This window comes from Echinops telfairi, unplaced genomic scaffold (genome assembly GCF_000313985.2).
Source record: "Echinops telfairi isolate 266 unplaced genomic scaffold, ASM31398v2 ScPeMD7_70;HRSCAF=299, whole genome shotgun sequence".
Lineage (NCBI taxonomy): Eukaryota > Metazoa > Chordata > Mammalia > Afrosoricida > Tenrecidae > Echinops > Echinops telfairi.
In genome coordinates, this window is record NW_022103968.1 from 36,257,058 (window position 1) to 36,273,395 (window position 16,338).

The 16,338-nt window shown below is 38.3% G+C and overlaps 1 protein-coding gene across 1 annotated transcript in view; it reads right to left on the reverse strand.

The window, feature by feature from the left end:
• Nucleotides 1–16,338, reverse strand: part of TNKS2 (tankyrase 2) — a 49,320-nt gene that overhangs the window by 32,162 nt on the left and 820 nt on the right. Inside the window, exons 2-8 of the mRNA XM_045291442.1 lie at nt 15,518–15,629; nt 13,689–13,725; nt 13,081–13,156; nt 12,275–12,369; nt 9,469–9,535; nt 6,742–6,928; nt 4,199–4,320 (exon numbers count right to left, since the gene is read on the reverse strand). Of these exons, the coding sequence (XP_045147377.1) occupies nt 4,199–4,320; nt 6,742–6,928; nt 9,469–9,535; nt 12,275–12,369; nt 13,081–13,156; nt 13,689–13,725; nt 15,518–15,629 (696 nt within the window). The remainder of the gene's footprint in view (nt 1–4,198; nt 4,321–6,741; nt 6,929–9,468; nt 9,536–12,274; nt 12,370–13,080; nt 13,157–13,688; nt 13,726–15,517; nt 15,630–16,338) is intronic.

Sequence of the window (16,338 nt, forward strand, 5' to 3'; positions counted from 1 at the left end):
TAAAGATGAAGATAATACTTCCAAAGGTTGAGGTTTCTTAACTTGAAGAATTAACAGAGCACTTAACACTCTAGATTCTGCTTGGTAATAGCACTGGTGCTAACAAATAGAGTAGTATTCACACCTCTCAGTTAGAACCAGGAGCTCACATTATCTATATAGCAGAAGTCTGTGATCTACCACATTTCTAAAATGCTAACACTCTAAAGTTAGGAGACTGAAGCATCTCTATCTCTAATGATCAAAGAGGAGAGGAGAGGTAATCTGTTGGCTGTCAACCTAATTATGTATGTCCCGGTCAAGGTGCTTATCTTTGCATGCCTGGCACCCAGGACAAAAGTCATCCATGGAAGAGGTGGTTGTTAACACAACCCCCTGAGAAGCATGAAATAAAAGTTCTACATAATTTTAAGCTAAGTTGCTCTCTAAATCTAAATACATAATCTATGCCAAACGTCTCTTGATTTTAACCTAGTGTAAACCACAAAGCTTATTTGATGTTCTTGGCTCTGGAACAGAGTCAACAATTCTAGTCTTTTGTATCTGGTTTCTGAAGGCATCCTGGTGGTTGAGCACTCTTGTTAACGAAAAGGGTGGCAGTTTGAGCCCACAACTTTTTCACGGGAGGAAGATCTGATGACCTGCTTCCATAAAGACAATCGTCAAGAAAACCCCAAGGGACACTTCCTGAAAATAAAAAAACCAAGCCTGTTTCTGTCCAGCTGACTGTTGTCCAATAGGCCCCTAGGGGCGGGACCCGACAGGGTTTTTAAGGCTGCCAATCCTGACGGAACTCTTCCTCCTGTGGAGTGGGGGTGGGTCTGAAAAGAACTGCCCACCTTTCAATTAGCAGCTGAGCATTTAACCACAGGTGTCACTGCAACGCCTCACACCCCAAAGCAAGCAACTAAGGTGCTCTTTGTCTTTTTAAAACTGTCAGGTCCCACACTTGGCAACCATACTTCCAAAACAGGGGAGCGCACTGCACAGTCATATATATTCACTGGGGGCACCAATGACAAAGGGACCCTGGGCCTTGGAGCTCCAGCTCCCTCTTTGGGATCTCCCGGATTGATGGGACTATTCATGAAAGGGAGACGGTACCAGATCCCTGGGGACAAGGGAAACACCATGCGGGGAAACCCTCCCAGACCTTGACTGACACATCTGTTCTCATGCATCCTTTCTAGTTATAACTGGCTAAGTATGGGTAATAATTACCATGAGGCATGGTGGGTTGTGTTGGGCTGCTAACTATCAGGTCGATTCAAACCCAGTGGAAGAAAGAGGCAGGCTGCTTCCACAAGGGTTTATGGGCTAGGAAATCCTTGGAGAGCTCCACCATCCAGGGTGCCACAGTTGGGATGGACTCAATGGCAAGAGACTTAGCACAGAGAATTCATGAACCACAAGGCACAATGGAATTCTGACCTAGCTCCCCTGGCTAGTTCAAAGAGAGCTGCCCAAACAGTTTTAAATGTAGACAGGGTCCAAACTCAAGACTCAGTCTTGGGTGCCTGCATAAGTAGTCAATAGGGAAGAGGAAGAGTCCTTTTAGCACAGTGGTTCTCAACCTCCTTGATATTGCGAACCTTTAATACAATTCCTCATGTGGTGGTGTCCCCCACCATAAAATTATTTTTGTTGTTACTTCATAACTAATTTTGCTACTGTTATGAATCGGGCGACCCCTGTGAAAGGGTAGTTTGACCCCGCAAAGGGGTCGCGACCCACAGGCTGAGAACCGCTGTTCTAGCATGTTATCTGGCCACAGAGGTTTTGACCTTATTCTGGGTGGTTAGGGTGAGATAGGAAGTACCACAGAAGTGAGAGGCATCTTGGAGATGTTGGAAGGCGAAGCCTAGGTCTATTTCCAGGTAGGAATTAGAATCATACTGATCCTTACCAAACTGTAACAGCAGTGGGGTTTGCCCACCTTGCCCCTTAAATAGTGCAGTTTATGACATCAGCCTCATAATGAATTTACTTCAGATTTATTCTTTGATGTGGTTATCACCACTTCCCATAATAGAATCATTTCTAACTAGTGAACACGGCTTCTTTAGTTTGTTATGGTTGATCATTCCAGGAAGTCTATCAAGGTTGTAGAGAGAATGACAATCATTTATTTTGAAAATTTGTGAATCATATGCTTTTCAAATGGTCACCATGTTCCTCTATGTCATCCTGGGACAGGGCTTACAATCTCCAGAAACCTGGAAAAACTCTCCCCTGCAGCAATACTACATATGAATTACCAAACTACCCTGTTCCCCCGAAAGTAAGACATCCCCTGAAAATAAGACTGCTTACAGTTTTGCCTCTCGCTGAAATATAAGGCATCCTCCCGAAAATAAGGCCCCCAGAAGCTACCGTAACTCTGGACCCTAGCAGTGGGCGCCGCCACGCAGCTCACTGTTGGCCGCAGCGCAGCCAGAGCAGACAGGAAGTGCGAAGTCTCTTTTAATAAAGCAATAAACAATAAATGTGTACCGTATTCTTCTTCATGAAAATAAGACCTAGCGCATCTTTGGGAGCAAATATTAATATAAGACACTATTTTCGGGAAAACAGGGTACTAGTATGTTTTTAGGTTAATAACAAAAACGAGTTGCTGAATAAAATATTTAGAAGAAAATGCCAATGTGGTTTTATAGATTTTCAGACCAGAAAACTTTTCATGCTGCCAATGTATTCCCAAGTTTCTCTATACCCAGTCTTGATAGAGTTTCATGGTATTATTTTAATTTTATATTACATGTTTTATTAGCCTGAAGCTTTGCTATTTTTCCTTGGATAGTCCCACAAGTAGCAAAAAAAGTACAATGTGTTTTATAGATAGGTTTCTATATAAACTTCACGTAGTTTTTACATGTTTTATTAGTCTGAAGAGCTTTGCTATTTTTCCTTGGATATTTCCACAAGTAGCAAAAAAAGTACAATGTGTTTTATAGATAGATTTCTATATAAACTTCATGTAGTTTACAACACAACATAATGAAGAAAATTGACCACAATATTAAATTAAGTACGGCTACCATGAGTTAAATTTGTTCCTAAGTACATTAATTTACTCTGAATCATTTTTTTCTCACCCAAAACACATTCATCAATTCACAATATAGGAGTTACCTTTATCCTTCTAGATTTCTAGTTTTAAGGCGGCCTCTGATTATATACGAGCTTGGTCATGAAATGTTTAGCGTTCAGCTGCTAACCTAAAGGCCAGCAGTTCTGTAAGCAGTTTGCGTCTGTCAAGGTTACACCCTTGCAGAGCCTACGGGACAGTTCTACACCATTCTATAGGGCCTGCGAGGGGTTGGCATCAACTCTATAGCACTGGGCGTGGCAATCTAGTTTGCGCACTAAATGGTTTCCTCTTCTACGTCCCACCACATACCCCTACTAGCGCCTATCTTCTGTTCTTCCTTAGACACTCCCATTCTTATCTTTCTTAGGGTTCCACAGCACAATTATCTTTACCAGAGAATCCACTCTTACTGATGTCATTTTATTCACATTGTATAGAGGGATATACAGACTTCAGATCTTAGTTAAAAAAAATAGAAAAAAAGCACTACTGGAAAGAAATCACTAACGTCTGTCATCTTGATGGCAGGATCCCCCCCCACCCCACTCCTGCTACTTTTAAGTGGTTTCAAATTTCCTACCATAAGCCTTTATACTTTTTATAACACAAAAATCAAATGATACAGACCAACCATGATAATAATTGTTACATATGTTATATGCTAGTAAATTCTGAATAAGTTTTTTTTCCTTGAAAGATGTTCTAATAATGAAACAAAAAATTCACGGTCATCAAGTCACTTCTGACTCACAGCAACCCTATAGGGCAGAGTAGAACTGGCCCTGTGGGTTCCCAAGGGTATAAATCTTCGTGGGAGCAGAAAGCTTCACCTTGTCCTTTGGAGCAGAGCTGCCACCAGAGCTACTTCTGCTCTAATAGAAATCGTCTCTTCTGGCAGGGAGTGAAGTAAGATCGTCCATTTTTCTAACGAGCTTGAAATATTCTCTTTCTCTATATATGTATTCAATTAAAATTTTTTAAAAGCACAACTTTTAAAAACAGTGCTATTGCTAAATTACAGTGTATCCTCATGAGAAGTAGGGCATTAAGATTAGCTTAGCATGCTTTTTAAAAAAATATTTTTAAGACTTAAATCTCAAATATTACCAATGCTGTTTCGTGCGTTTGAGGATGCTTGAAATTCACCATTTCCAGAGAGAGATGTTTTTTAATCCGTGTGACATCAGCTTCCCGTGCAGCTTGCAGCAGTGAGTGGCCTTTAAATTCATCTAGATGAAGAAAAAGTGTTTACCTCTGCATCATAATTACCAAACTGATGAAGTCTTAATATAAAGCATTTAGCATTTCCTTTGATACTGGGAGGGTGGAGGGAGGGTGAATTGGAAAGGCGGAACTGATTACAAGGATCTACATGTGACCTCCTCCCTGGGGGACGGACAACAGAAAAGTGGGTGAAGGGAGATGTCAGACAGTGCAAGATATGACAAAATAATAATTTATAAATTATCAAGGGTTCATGAGGGAGGGGGGAGCGGGGAGGGAGGGGGAAAATGAGAAGCTGATGCCAGGGGCTTAGGTGGCGAGCAAATGTTTTCAGAATGATGAAGGCAATGAATGTACAAATGTGTTTTACACAATTGATGTATGTATGGATTGTGATGAGAGTTGTATGAGCCCCTAATAAAATGATTTAAAAAAAAAAAAAGGTTTCAGTCTGCGGATGCCTGGCTACCAAAAGTTATAGCATCTGGGGTCTTACCCAAGACTTGAAGATAAACAAGCAGCCATCTAGCTGAGAAGTAACAAAGCCCACATGGAATAAGCACACCAGCCTGTGTGATCATGAGTTGTCATTGGGATCAGGTTATCAGGCATCCAAGACCAAGAACAAAAAATCTTATCAATGTGAATGAGGGGGAGTGTGGAGTAGACACCAAAGTTCATCTGTAGACAACTGGACATCCCCTTACAGGGGTCACAAGAAAGAGACGAACCGGCCAGGGTGCAGTAGAGCACAGATGAAACATACAACTCTCCTCTAGTTCTTTAATGCTCCCCCACCCCCAATATCATGACCCCAATTCTACCTTACAAATCCAGCTAAACCAGAGCATGTAGTAGGGTACAGATAAGAGCTGGAAACACAGGGAATCCAGGATCAATACTGACAGTAGTCATACCAGGAGGAGAAGGGGAAGATGGGAGGAGAAAGGGGGAACTGATCACAATGATCTATATCTATATATCTATGTATATATAACCCCCTCCCAGAGAGATGGACAACAGAAAAAGTGGGTAAGGAGAGACATTGGTCAGCATTAAGACATGAAAAAAAGAATTTATAAAGTATCAAGGGTTCATGAGGAAGGGAAGGTAGGGAGAGGGAAAAATGAGCTGATACCAAGGGCTCAAGTAGAAAGCAAATGTTTTGAAAATGATGGCAACAAATGTACCAGTGTGCTTGACACAATGGATGTATGCAAGGATTGTGATAAGAGCTGTACAAGGCCCCAATAAAATGACTAAAAAAGGTTTCAGAAATCCTCACCTAGTCCACAATAAAAAGTTTAAAAAGAAAGGTGAAAGTTACACATTAAAAACAAAGTTCTGAAAAAATAGAATTAAAAGATAAAAATTTTCCATGTATTTTTTGAAGCCGCTTTGTACCTTACACACAATGCTGCATCATATAATTTGTTGATGCCATAAGTTTAAATAAAGTATTTCCAATCCCTCAAAGACAATTAAAGATTGAATTAATAACGATAACAAAAGGCATTAACAATAAAAATCCTAAGGAAAAAATAAAGGTATTTGAGGTATGTCATACTGAATTATGGCTGAGTTGTTGAAATGAAACCCCATCACATATTTACTTTATGGCAGACTCAAGGTCTACTCTAATTCATGATTAGTCTAGCGCCATGTGGAGTACTTCTACATAATTCCAGCCTAGATGAGAACTTTTCAAAGCAAAGAATATTTCTCGGTGAAGCAAAGAATGACTGATGACTTTTGCTCATACCTCTCAGAAAACTGAGGACGAGATAAACGGGCTATTTCAGAAACAGTCTGCTGATAAATAAGAGAATATTGTAACAAGATTCCCCCCTTTTGTTAAACCATTCACTATCCTTTATAATTACAGAAGAACACAACTCTAACAGAAGTTTCCTACTTATGTGTGATAATACTATATTTGAATTAGGTGGCTTTTACTTACGACACCTATTTTAGTTCAAGATAGGAAACCAGACCTTTGCTCAAGTACTGACAAGTATTAGATGCTAAGATCTAGGGACTATGTTTATAAGACAGTAATCCTACAAGTAAAACTACTTTCATGGCAGACCAGCTGGAGTGTCACCAACAAACATAGGAATAAAACACAAATGATTTCAAAGGCATTGCCATTTACAAAAGAAATACATGGGAAAAGCATGTAACTTAAAACACACACACACACACACACACACACACACACACAATTTCTTCCTAGAGCATCTTAAGAGCATCGTGAAATATGTAGAAACTTCCAAATTATAAAAGATGCAAGTCTGAATAAAAGCAGATACCCATCGCTAAGGAAAACATTGTACAATCTAAACATTTCTAAAAACTAAATAGGAAAATTCCTTCTCTTAGTTTAGTGCTATATCCTAGCTAAGCAGTCATCAATTTATACTTACATGCTAATCTTTCTTTTAATTGTGGCGTGGGAGCCAAATCTACAGCACTTTTATGATGGCAATTCAGCAGTGTTGGATCGGCACCGTAACTTAAGAGGAGGGAACACACTTCCACCCTGTTCTTGGAAGCTGCCTCATGAAGAGGAGTGAACTGCCACAAGTCCATTGCATTTACACAGGCACCGTGCTGGGGGTGAAAAAGCATATTATTTTAGAACACTCAATTTTAAAAAGAATTCTAAATCATTAGTACTGAGTAATATGACATCATGTATGCTTAGATAGAGATTATGCTCCCAATGTTCACTCTCTAAGCCAATTACTTCAGATTTTTTTCCGCCACAGAAAAAACAGTGGGTGGTTGCTAGGCCTGCCTACAAGGACTCATTTAACTCTTTTATTGTTAGGAATAAAAGCTTTGGAATAAAGCTTTATATTTAACCCGCAGTTTTTCTTTTACTGAAGTCCAATTTACATACGGTAAAATGTAGTTACGGATACAGTTTGATGAGTGTTGACAAGGGAGTGCCACCACCCTAGTCAAGATCTAGGGGGATTTTCATGAGCTTAGAAAGAAATAAAAGACAATTCCAGCCCAGATTCTAACTTTTAGCACTGAATATTTGATTTACTCGTTCTTGAATTGCATACAAATGGAATACAATATGTAACTCTGTGACTAGCTTCTTTCACACACACACTCTCTTGACATTCATATTGTGTGTTATCAGCAGTTTAAGGCTATCAACTTAAATACTTACTGGTCATCCATCCCAGTTTCATGTTAATCTGCACATTTTAGAAGTATTCCTTCGAATTATTTTTCAAGTCCGTATTAAAAACATACACCCAACTAAATCTGTAGAATCCCTCAGATGTTCCAACATTACCTTGCAAGCTGATAAAGAAACATCAATCAACACTTTCCAAACAGCTATCTAACCAGGACTCTGATGGACAGTTTTCTATCCACTATTGAGCCCAATCTGTCTCCTGGTTTCCTTGGACTTAGAGGCTATGAGAAAGAAGAAATTTAAGAGAATTTCTGACTACTGTTGTGCCTATTAGTGTTCCATCTTTTTATTGACAAGCAAACAATTAGTCTGTTGCTTTCCTTAGGATTCACTCTATTCTTCCCATATGTAATCAATCATTCAAGTTGTTGTTTTATAACAGCTTGTTGCTTCCATCAAGAATTTCAGGGTCTGATAAACACAGGAAACAAAATACCTAAGTGTGGCCCACTGGAAAATGCTCTCTTGGAACACACTGTCCTTATAACTTATCATGGTGTGTAACTCTGTTATTATCTATGTCTTTTTCTTTGGTCCCATCTTACTTGAATGCCTGGGACCATACCTTAATGTCTTCCATACTTAGCACAATGCTCTGATCATAAAAACCAAGAATATCTGATTTTTTAAAATGTATTTATTTATTTCATGTTAATTACTTCATCTACTAGCTAAGACTCTTAGCAAGGGCTGCCAAAAAACTCACACTGCCCAGAACTTCTGCCTAAATCATTAGAGGCCATTACAGAACCAACCTCTGCCTCTACTGGCTTTCTCCTCTCTTAAATTGGACTACTTTGATAATTGCCTGGGCACTCAGCTCAGTTCACCTCTTCTGTAGATACAGCCTCTAGCCTGTCTTCCATTCTTTAAATCTTAGATCTTGGGAAAACACAATTAATTGTCTGTGAATTCCAGTGCAATTTGTATGATGTTTCACTGTCATTCATAAGAATACTCAAATTGCTCTGCTTAATTCACGTTTCAGTCTTACAATATGCAAAAGCATCACTGCTACAAATATGGTCACATGATAAATCAAAAGATGGCCCGTGGGCTTTATTTACTTGTTATTTATAAAGCTGTTTCCAAGTAAATGCATTCAGACGACCAAAAGGAAACATAAAGGTGAGTGTCTTCTTTCCTAGCGTCTTAGTTGTTAGGAACAAGGAAAAACAGATGGAAGTCTTGGCACAAGAAGTCGCCAAAAATGTGGGCTAATATGTAGGTAGAGGTGAGGGGCAGAAGGAAAGGTCATATGTAATATTCTTGGGTCTACTCTCACAGCAAATATGCATCTTTTATTCTCAGGTAGTACTGAAGGTTAGGCATTAGTTTGCTAACCACACGTTCAGCAGTTCAAACCTTTCAGCCACCCCAGTGAAGAAAGATGAGACTATCTGGTAAAAATTTACAGTCTAGGAAACCCTAGGTGGGGTCGCTATTGAGTCGTGATCCACTCAATGGCAGTGAGTTTAGCTTTTTAAAACAAAACGGGGTCAAAATGAGAAGCTTCTGGATGCATAGCACATTTCAATCAGTGAAGCTTACACCAAGTGAGCCTGCTTAAATCTAAAGGAAAACTGGGAAAATTTGTAAGTCTAATGGTGTCTATTATAATGTATGATATTCTACAAATTGATTATTGGTATTACTTCTTGAGAAGTTTTGAAAACACATTTAGCCACAAATTATAGAATCACTAAATTTGCTATCCCCAAGATAACAATGTTACTTTCTATTTAATATCTTATGTATCTCAGAAATCTTAAAAGTAGTCAGATGCTGCCCTATCAGGCTATTAATTGCCTACATTATAAAAGAATGTATTCTTCTCACACAACCAAATACAAAAACGCAGAAAAGTATAAATACACACACTTTTACTTTACATAATTCTAGGAAATAATTAGAAAGGTACAAGAGAAATTACCTTGACCAGAAGTTCAGTTACTTCATAATGACCATAAGAACAGGCATTGTGTAATGGCACCAGATCACTGCAATATGAGAAGGGGAGGAAAAAAATCTGTGTGACTTCAAAATGCTTAGGCATACAATAATTGACATGGACAATTTTATTTAAATTTACCCTTAAATTTACCCAAATGGCTATGTGATCTTCCCATAAACTATCTCCTTTCTTCTCCACTGCGACTGTCGCTGTGTCAGCTGGGTCTACTTATTTCCCCCCTTCCTACTGAAAATAGGCTCCACTTGAATATCCTCCAAGCTGTAGTAATATTTCCCTAAAACATTAACGTCCTTGCCTTAAAATCCTTTAGTGGTTCTTCTACATTTTGCAGAACCTACTCCAATTTCTTAGTACGGCATATACTAAGATGAATAATCTGACCCTCTCTAATCTCACCTTCATTAATTATATGCAAAATGACTTGCAGTTTCTTGAATGCCTCTATATATACACTGCTCTTGGGGTATAGGATAGGTGTGCCTGCCTCCCTTTCATCCTAGAATCAGAGCTAAAACACTAGTTCTTTAGGAAAAGAAAGAAAAAAAAAAGGTAAGAGAGCCTGTAAGGTAAATTGCTACATTCCTTAATAAACTGAAACCCAATTCATTCACACTATCAATGGAAGAACTTCTCATGTGGGAAGTACAGAAGGATCTTAACTTTCTTACTTTTGCCCTTAAGCTTCTCCCTACCTTCGGGAATCTCTCACCAACTACTAGGCCACCACCATGACAACATCCACAGTTTCACCTAATTCGAAATCATCTCTCTTTCTCACGTCACAGGATTCCTTACTTTCTTCTGAACATCAATTTCACCCCCAACTATCTATTAGAATTTCCATTTGAATTCCTATAATCTCATAAAACCAAGAGTTTGAAAAGTGAACTGAACATGTTTCCCACTAAATAATTTTCCTTCCTGGAGTTTCGTGTATGTTATCATTGGTTCTCATTCTTTCAGGTTCAGGGTTTGAAATGCAGTGTGACCACATCTCACTTGTCCACATAGTCAAATCCTAAGAACTAGGTCTTTACATGAAAAATTAGTGTTATGCAAAATGGAGTATGCTCACATCATATCACAAAATAGACGACTATTTCATTCAGTCACTGTCAAATCACTGGGAATTACGGTGCATCCAACCTGATGTATAGCCTCAAACAGCAGAGTCAGCATTACTCTTGCCCAACGCCTCAATAATCATTATTGCCAGATATATATTGTGGCGGCACAAAATGGTCAGATAGATTTTTAACTATTGTTTTAACTGTAGAATGTCATATAATGAAATTGTTGATAAGTTAGGAGTGGGTATAGTTAGTTATCTTTTTATTACTTTCTCTTGCATCACATCCAGACATTTAACATATTGTATACACTCTTTGTAACACCTCTTGCATCCATATCTTGTATTTCCATATGCCATTTCTACTGATGGCACCTCTTCTGCCATCACCATAGAACCTCATTACAACTGCATTTCTAGTATACTTGCTCCCCTAATTGCTCTTTTTTGCCTCCCTCTCCAGTTTACCCATTGCTGTGATGTTTCTCTTAAAACTCCTTTTTAGCATACAACTGTCACTCATCTGAGGATGAACTGGTTCCATAATCCATGATTTGAACACCCCAATTCACAGATGCTCAAAACCCCCTTAGGAACATTCTCTTATTTACTTTAGATCACCTCTATATACTGATACGTAAGAAAATGCATGACAGATAGTGTAAGTACTACGTAAATAGCACTTTATGTTCCCTTAGCCTTTGAGGGATTGCTTTGACTACTTAATTGCCTGTTCCTCTCACCCACCAAATATTTTCAATGCAGTTAAACCCATGAATGCAAAATTCACAGATACTGTGAATCATTCCAATGATGCCCAGGTCCAACTGGGCATCATTCCTAGGGCTTAAGATCAGGGGTCCTCAAACTTTTTAAACAGGGGGCCAGATCACTGTCCCTCAGACCATTGGAAGGCCTAACTTTAGTTCAAAAAAACAAAAAACTATGAGCAAATTCCTATGCACACTGAACATATCTTATTTTGAAGTAAAAAGCAAAACGGGGCAAAAACACCTGGCGGGCTGGATAAATGTCCTTGGCGGGCCGCCTGTGGCCCGAGGGCTGTAGTTTGAGGACCCCTGCTTATGATCTTTCAGACAATCCTGACTCACACAGTATAGTTGGAATTCAGTAGGCTGTTTCTCACCAACAGTCCAGTCCCACCCTTCATTCCTCCCCTATGTGAACCACCCGTGCCAGCATCAATGACATGAAATGTGTCATACATATTTGTTTCATGTCACTGCTTTAGCCAGTCTCCGAAACTTGCTGTACATGTGCTTTAGCCTTCCCTCTTTCAGAAATGATGCTCCCCAAACCCATGGCTTTTTTCAATTGAGGTCTGTCTTTAAGGTCAAGTTTTAAAATCTCCTGAAGGCTTTCCCAGCCACCACTGCCAATGTCCTCATTACTCATCATTGGGGACTTTGCAGAGGCCTCTCCTTACACCATCAATCATCTTCTCAAGCCTCCTAAATTGGAGGATAAGTAAGCTCTTTAATAGGTGGGTTTAAGGTTTTATAATTCCCTGAACCTCCAGAGCAATGTACATATTAAAATAAGCACAACAAATGTTAAGTTTATGCCATTTGGTAAAAAAAGAAAAAAGAAAGATGGAATTATTTTTCTGATGTCACAAAGATATTTATGGGGAAATACCATTTTTGAAGTCCTTAGTTTTGTTCAAATGCTCACCCTTTATCTTTAGCATGAACATCAGCTCCGTGCTGCAGCAGCAGCTGTACGATCTTTACTCTGTTGTACCCTGCTGCCAAATGCAGTGGAGTTGACTGAAATGTTAAATGAGTTAAATTAATTAAATTGTAGTGCTTTTAAAAATGTGTATAAAAAGTAAAATCCTAGATATAAAACCAGACAATTCAGGAGAATAAACCCAACACTTTAAACTTTATTGGTAACTAAACAGTTATAATAGAGTTAATGGGGGAGAGACAACGCAGAAAAGGAGAAAGAATTGTTGCAAAGCCCAAAGAATCCGATTCATGACACTGAACTGCACAGGCAGAAACAAACTGGTTTTACGCTGTGCTGTGTATATTCCCAACAGCAATTAGGAGTTATCAATTTTATATATAAACCCCACATTATTAAAGGCATAGTATACAAGTTTATAAATTCATTTTGTACATAACACACAGTAACTAAAGGTGATCAAAAGTTTTAATGAAACGTTAAGATTTCTTAATTACTGCTTAAGACAGTGGTTCTCAACCTTCCTAATGCCGTGACCCTTTAATACAGTTCCTCGTGTTGTGGTGACCACCCCCAACCATAAAATTATGTTCATCGCTACTCCATAACTGTAATTTTGCTGCTGTTGTGAATCGGGAGACCCCTGTGAAAGGGTCGACCCCAAAGGGGTCGTGACCCACGGGCTTCAGAGAAAACATTAGCGTTCTCTTCAACTATGCTTTTATATAAGGTAAAAGCATCTTCCTGGTACTAGACGATGAACATAAACACACTGATAAAGGAAGTACCTTTCTGCCATCACTTGCATGGCAGTTGACATTTAATGGTGTAAGTAAAGCCATCATTTTTTCTTCATTGCCACTCCTAGGATACACAAAAAAATGACTCTAATTGGTTTCTTTAAAACAAACAAACAACCAACCCTTGTTTTTGTGCACTGGGCAAAGGTTCACAGAGCAAGTCAAGTTTCCATTCAACAATTCACACACATTTGTTCCATGTCATTGACTGCGATCTCTCAATGTAACATCACTGTATCCCATTTCCCCACTGTGTTTGTTACCCTTTTCCACTTCTCCTCCTTTCCTAACCTAGCCCCTCTGAACTTGGTGGGCAAATGCTGCTCTTTGGATGTCAAGTGGCTGATTATTCTGAAGAGTGCTACTTCCCCACTGTTCCAGTTCCCATCTATTGTTTGGCTGGAAACTGAGGTGGGGGAAGAACTCAGTCACCACCCTTCAAGCTAAGGGTCACAAGCAATTGGTATTTTTAACCAGATCTTACCTGGAGACATATGAGGTAAAAAACAAAAGAAATAGCAATTAAAAAAAAAGTTTACTGTGAAGAAAAAACTTAAGTAGTGAAGTATCCATGGTACATATTTATGAGTACACACCTGGCACTTTCCAAGAGTTCATCTTTTTTATATTCACCTGTGAAGTGGGAGGGGAAGGGGAGCAAAAAAAAAAGTATAAAAGTTATCTTAATTTTATACACTAAGATATTTAGTGAGCTATAGTAAAGGTAGACAAATTTCGAAATAGGTTCCAATAAATGGAAAATGGTAACTTAAGAGTATCTTATAGCTTAAAATACTTATAATACTTTTACTTTTATAAGAGAAAAAACGATGACTCAATGTTATATAATGAAGGATGACCATACAACTGTACAAAAAATAGTATGCATAGAAAAGAAAAGCTCAGAAGAAAATAGAGATTCTGGTCAGCTTTTCCTTTTATTTTTTTTCTTCCTCAAAATTCCTAAAGTGATTGATATTACTGGAACAAAAAGAGCAAAACAAACAGCCCAATAAACATTACAGAAAAGACAATCTCAAGTATCAACTGAACATAGTCATTAACACTGCTATGACCACATTTTTAAAAATGAAGTTTGTTTTCTTACAATGCTACTTAAAATATACAAATATATATTTCTTAAAGATTAAATTTTTAAAAAAGGATTAAATTCTTTGTTTACAGTATCTTTTTCAGGGTCATTGATTTTATTGATGTTAAAAACTGTACATGGACAGGGACTGCTCTGCCAAGAAAGGAACCAAATGCCATAAAATCAGGCAGAACTCAGGCAAAAAATTCCAAAGACGTTGAAATGGGAGGCGAGTACTCCCCCAAAGATCCCGGAGTACACTGCATCACAAGAAGTTATCTATCTACCACTCTCAAAAGCTTCTTGCCCAAGATTTCACTAATCTTGTGATTTATCCCCTAGGGCTTTGGCCATAAAGTCTCAGTACTTTTAAATCAGGCTTAATCCATAATGCCTCCTCCTGCCACCTAGTTTATAGCTTTTACAAATGAAGGTAAAACCAAACAAACAAAAATCAACAAAATTTTAAATTGACATGCTTTAGCTTAATGGAGAATATTTATTGCTTTGCTGAAACCAAATCCAAACAGCTGCCTACAATGAGAATTGCATACAAATTGTCAGGGCAAGGCTTCCTTTGAGCCCTAAGATTTGTTTAAAAAGATGAAACCATGGAATCGTGAAGAAAGAAATGGGCACCAAACTGAGATATATAGTAGTTCACATTTCTTGGAGTCTTTTACGAGACTGAAGAAACATCATAAAGCATAAGCACAAAAGCTCCTAAGAGGCTCTCGGCCTTTTAGATTAGACATGATTGTGAGGGTCACCACACAGGACATAGGAGCCAGCAAAACTAGAAGTTACTTAGTAGGAAGCTCGCTGAAAGGAGAGAAACTAGAAACAAGCACAACTCAGGAAAGCTTGCGATTCTAAATAAATATATCAATAGGTTATAAGGACATGACAATGTCATAGCCAAGTACAATTGGCACACTCCAACCTCTTAAAAAAAAAAAGGCTAATTGTTTTTGAAAGCATCCCGTCAAACATGATAAAACATATTTATAAAAAGAACAGTAAGCATAAATTATCTGAATATTTCAAGTGTATAAAATTATTTGAAATATGATAATAACATAATTATCTACATCACTCTGCTCCTAAGGCAATAGCAACAAAATGAAAAACCAACATAAACCGTGAAAACAGCATTGTTTCTTAGACAAGGATTGAATGTCAACTGTTCATATGTAGAAAAAAGCAACTGAACTGACACTATTTAAAAATTTTAGTTGAGGTCATTAACTGCAGAAGGCAGACTGTCTACCTAACAGCTTGTTCTTTATATTCGTCCTGGAATAACCACAGTGAGTACACAGACTTACTTACCCGTCAACACTGCTTTGGCAGACGAATCCGCTAAATCCAAGGCTGTCCTTCCATCTGTATTTCGAATGGTTGGCTCCGCTCCATGCTGTAAGAGTACTGCAAAACAGCAATGCTACCTTTCAAAACGGTGATTATGACAATTTTTGTACCTCACTTTCCTGGATATGTTGATCCAGAAGAAGTCTCAAACTTACTTAAAATACTTCATAACCTGATAATATGGTGCTATATTTGAAAGACAACCATATTTGAGATACTCTATTTGTACGCACTGAGTAAAATCAGTTGCTGCTACGTTGATTCTGACCCTAAAGATCTGAGCACTGCTCCTTAGGGTTTCCAAGGTGGTAATGGTGACGGAAGCCAACTACCATGTATTTCTCATACAGAGCGGATGCTAAGTTTGGTTAGCAGTCAAGCACTACCAGGCCTCCTATACAGAACATTAAGTTTTCTCTTCAGTTGAAGAGTGTCAGATCTTTATTTGCTACCTATAAGCTGGTGACCGGCGAGTAAGAACAAAAAGATGTATACGGTAAGTTTGCATTGAATACATTTTCTCATTCGACCTAATTTCCAAAAGAACACTGTATGTTAGAAAACTGTTCTATCATAATAAGGAAATGACAGTGTGTGTGTTTTTTTAATTATCTACTGGGAGCTTTTACACTCTTATTACAATCCATAAATATATCCATTGTGTCAAGCACATTTGTACATATGCTGCCATCATCATTCTCAAAAATTTTTCTTTCTACTTGAGCCCTTGGTATCAGCTCATTTTTTTCCCTCCCTCCCTCATGAACCCTTGATAATTTATA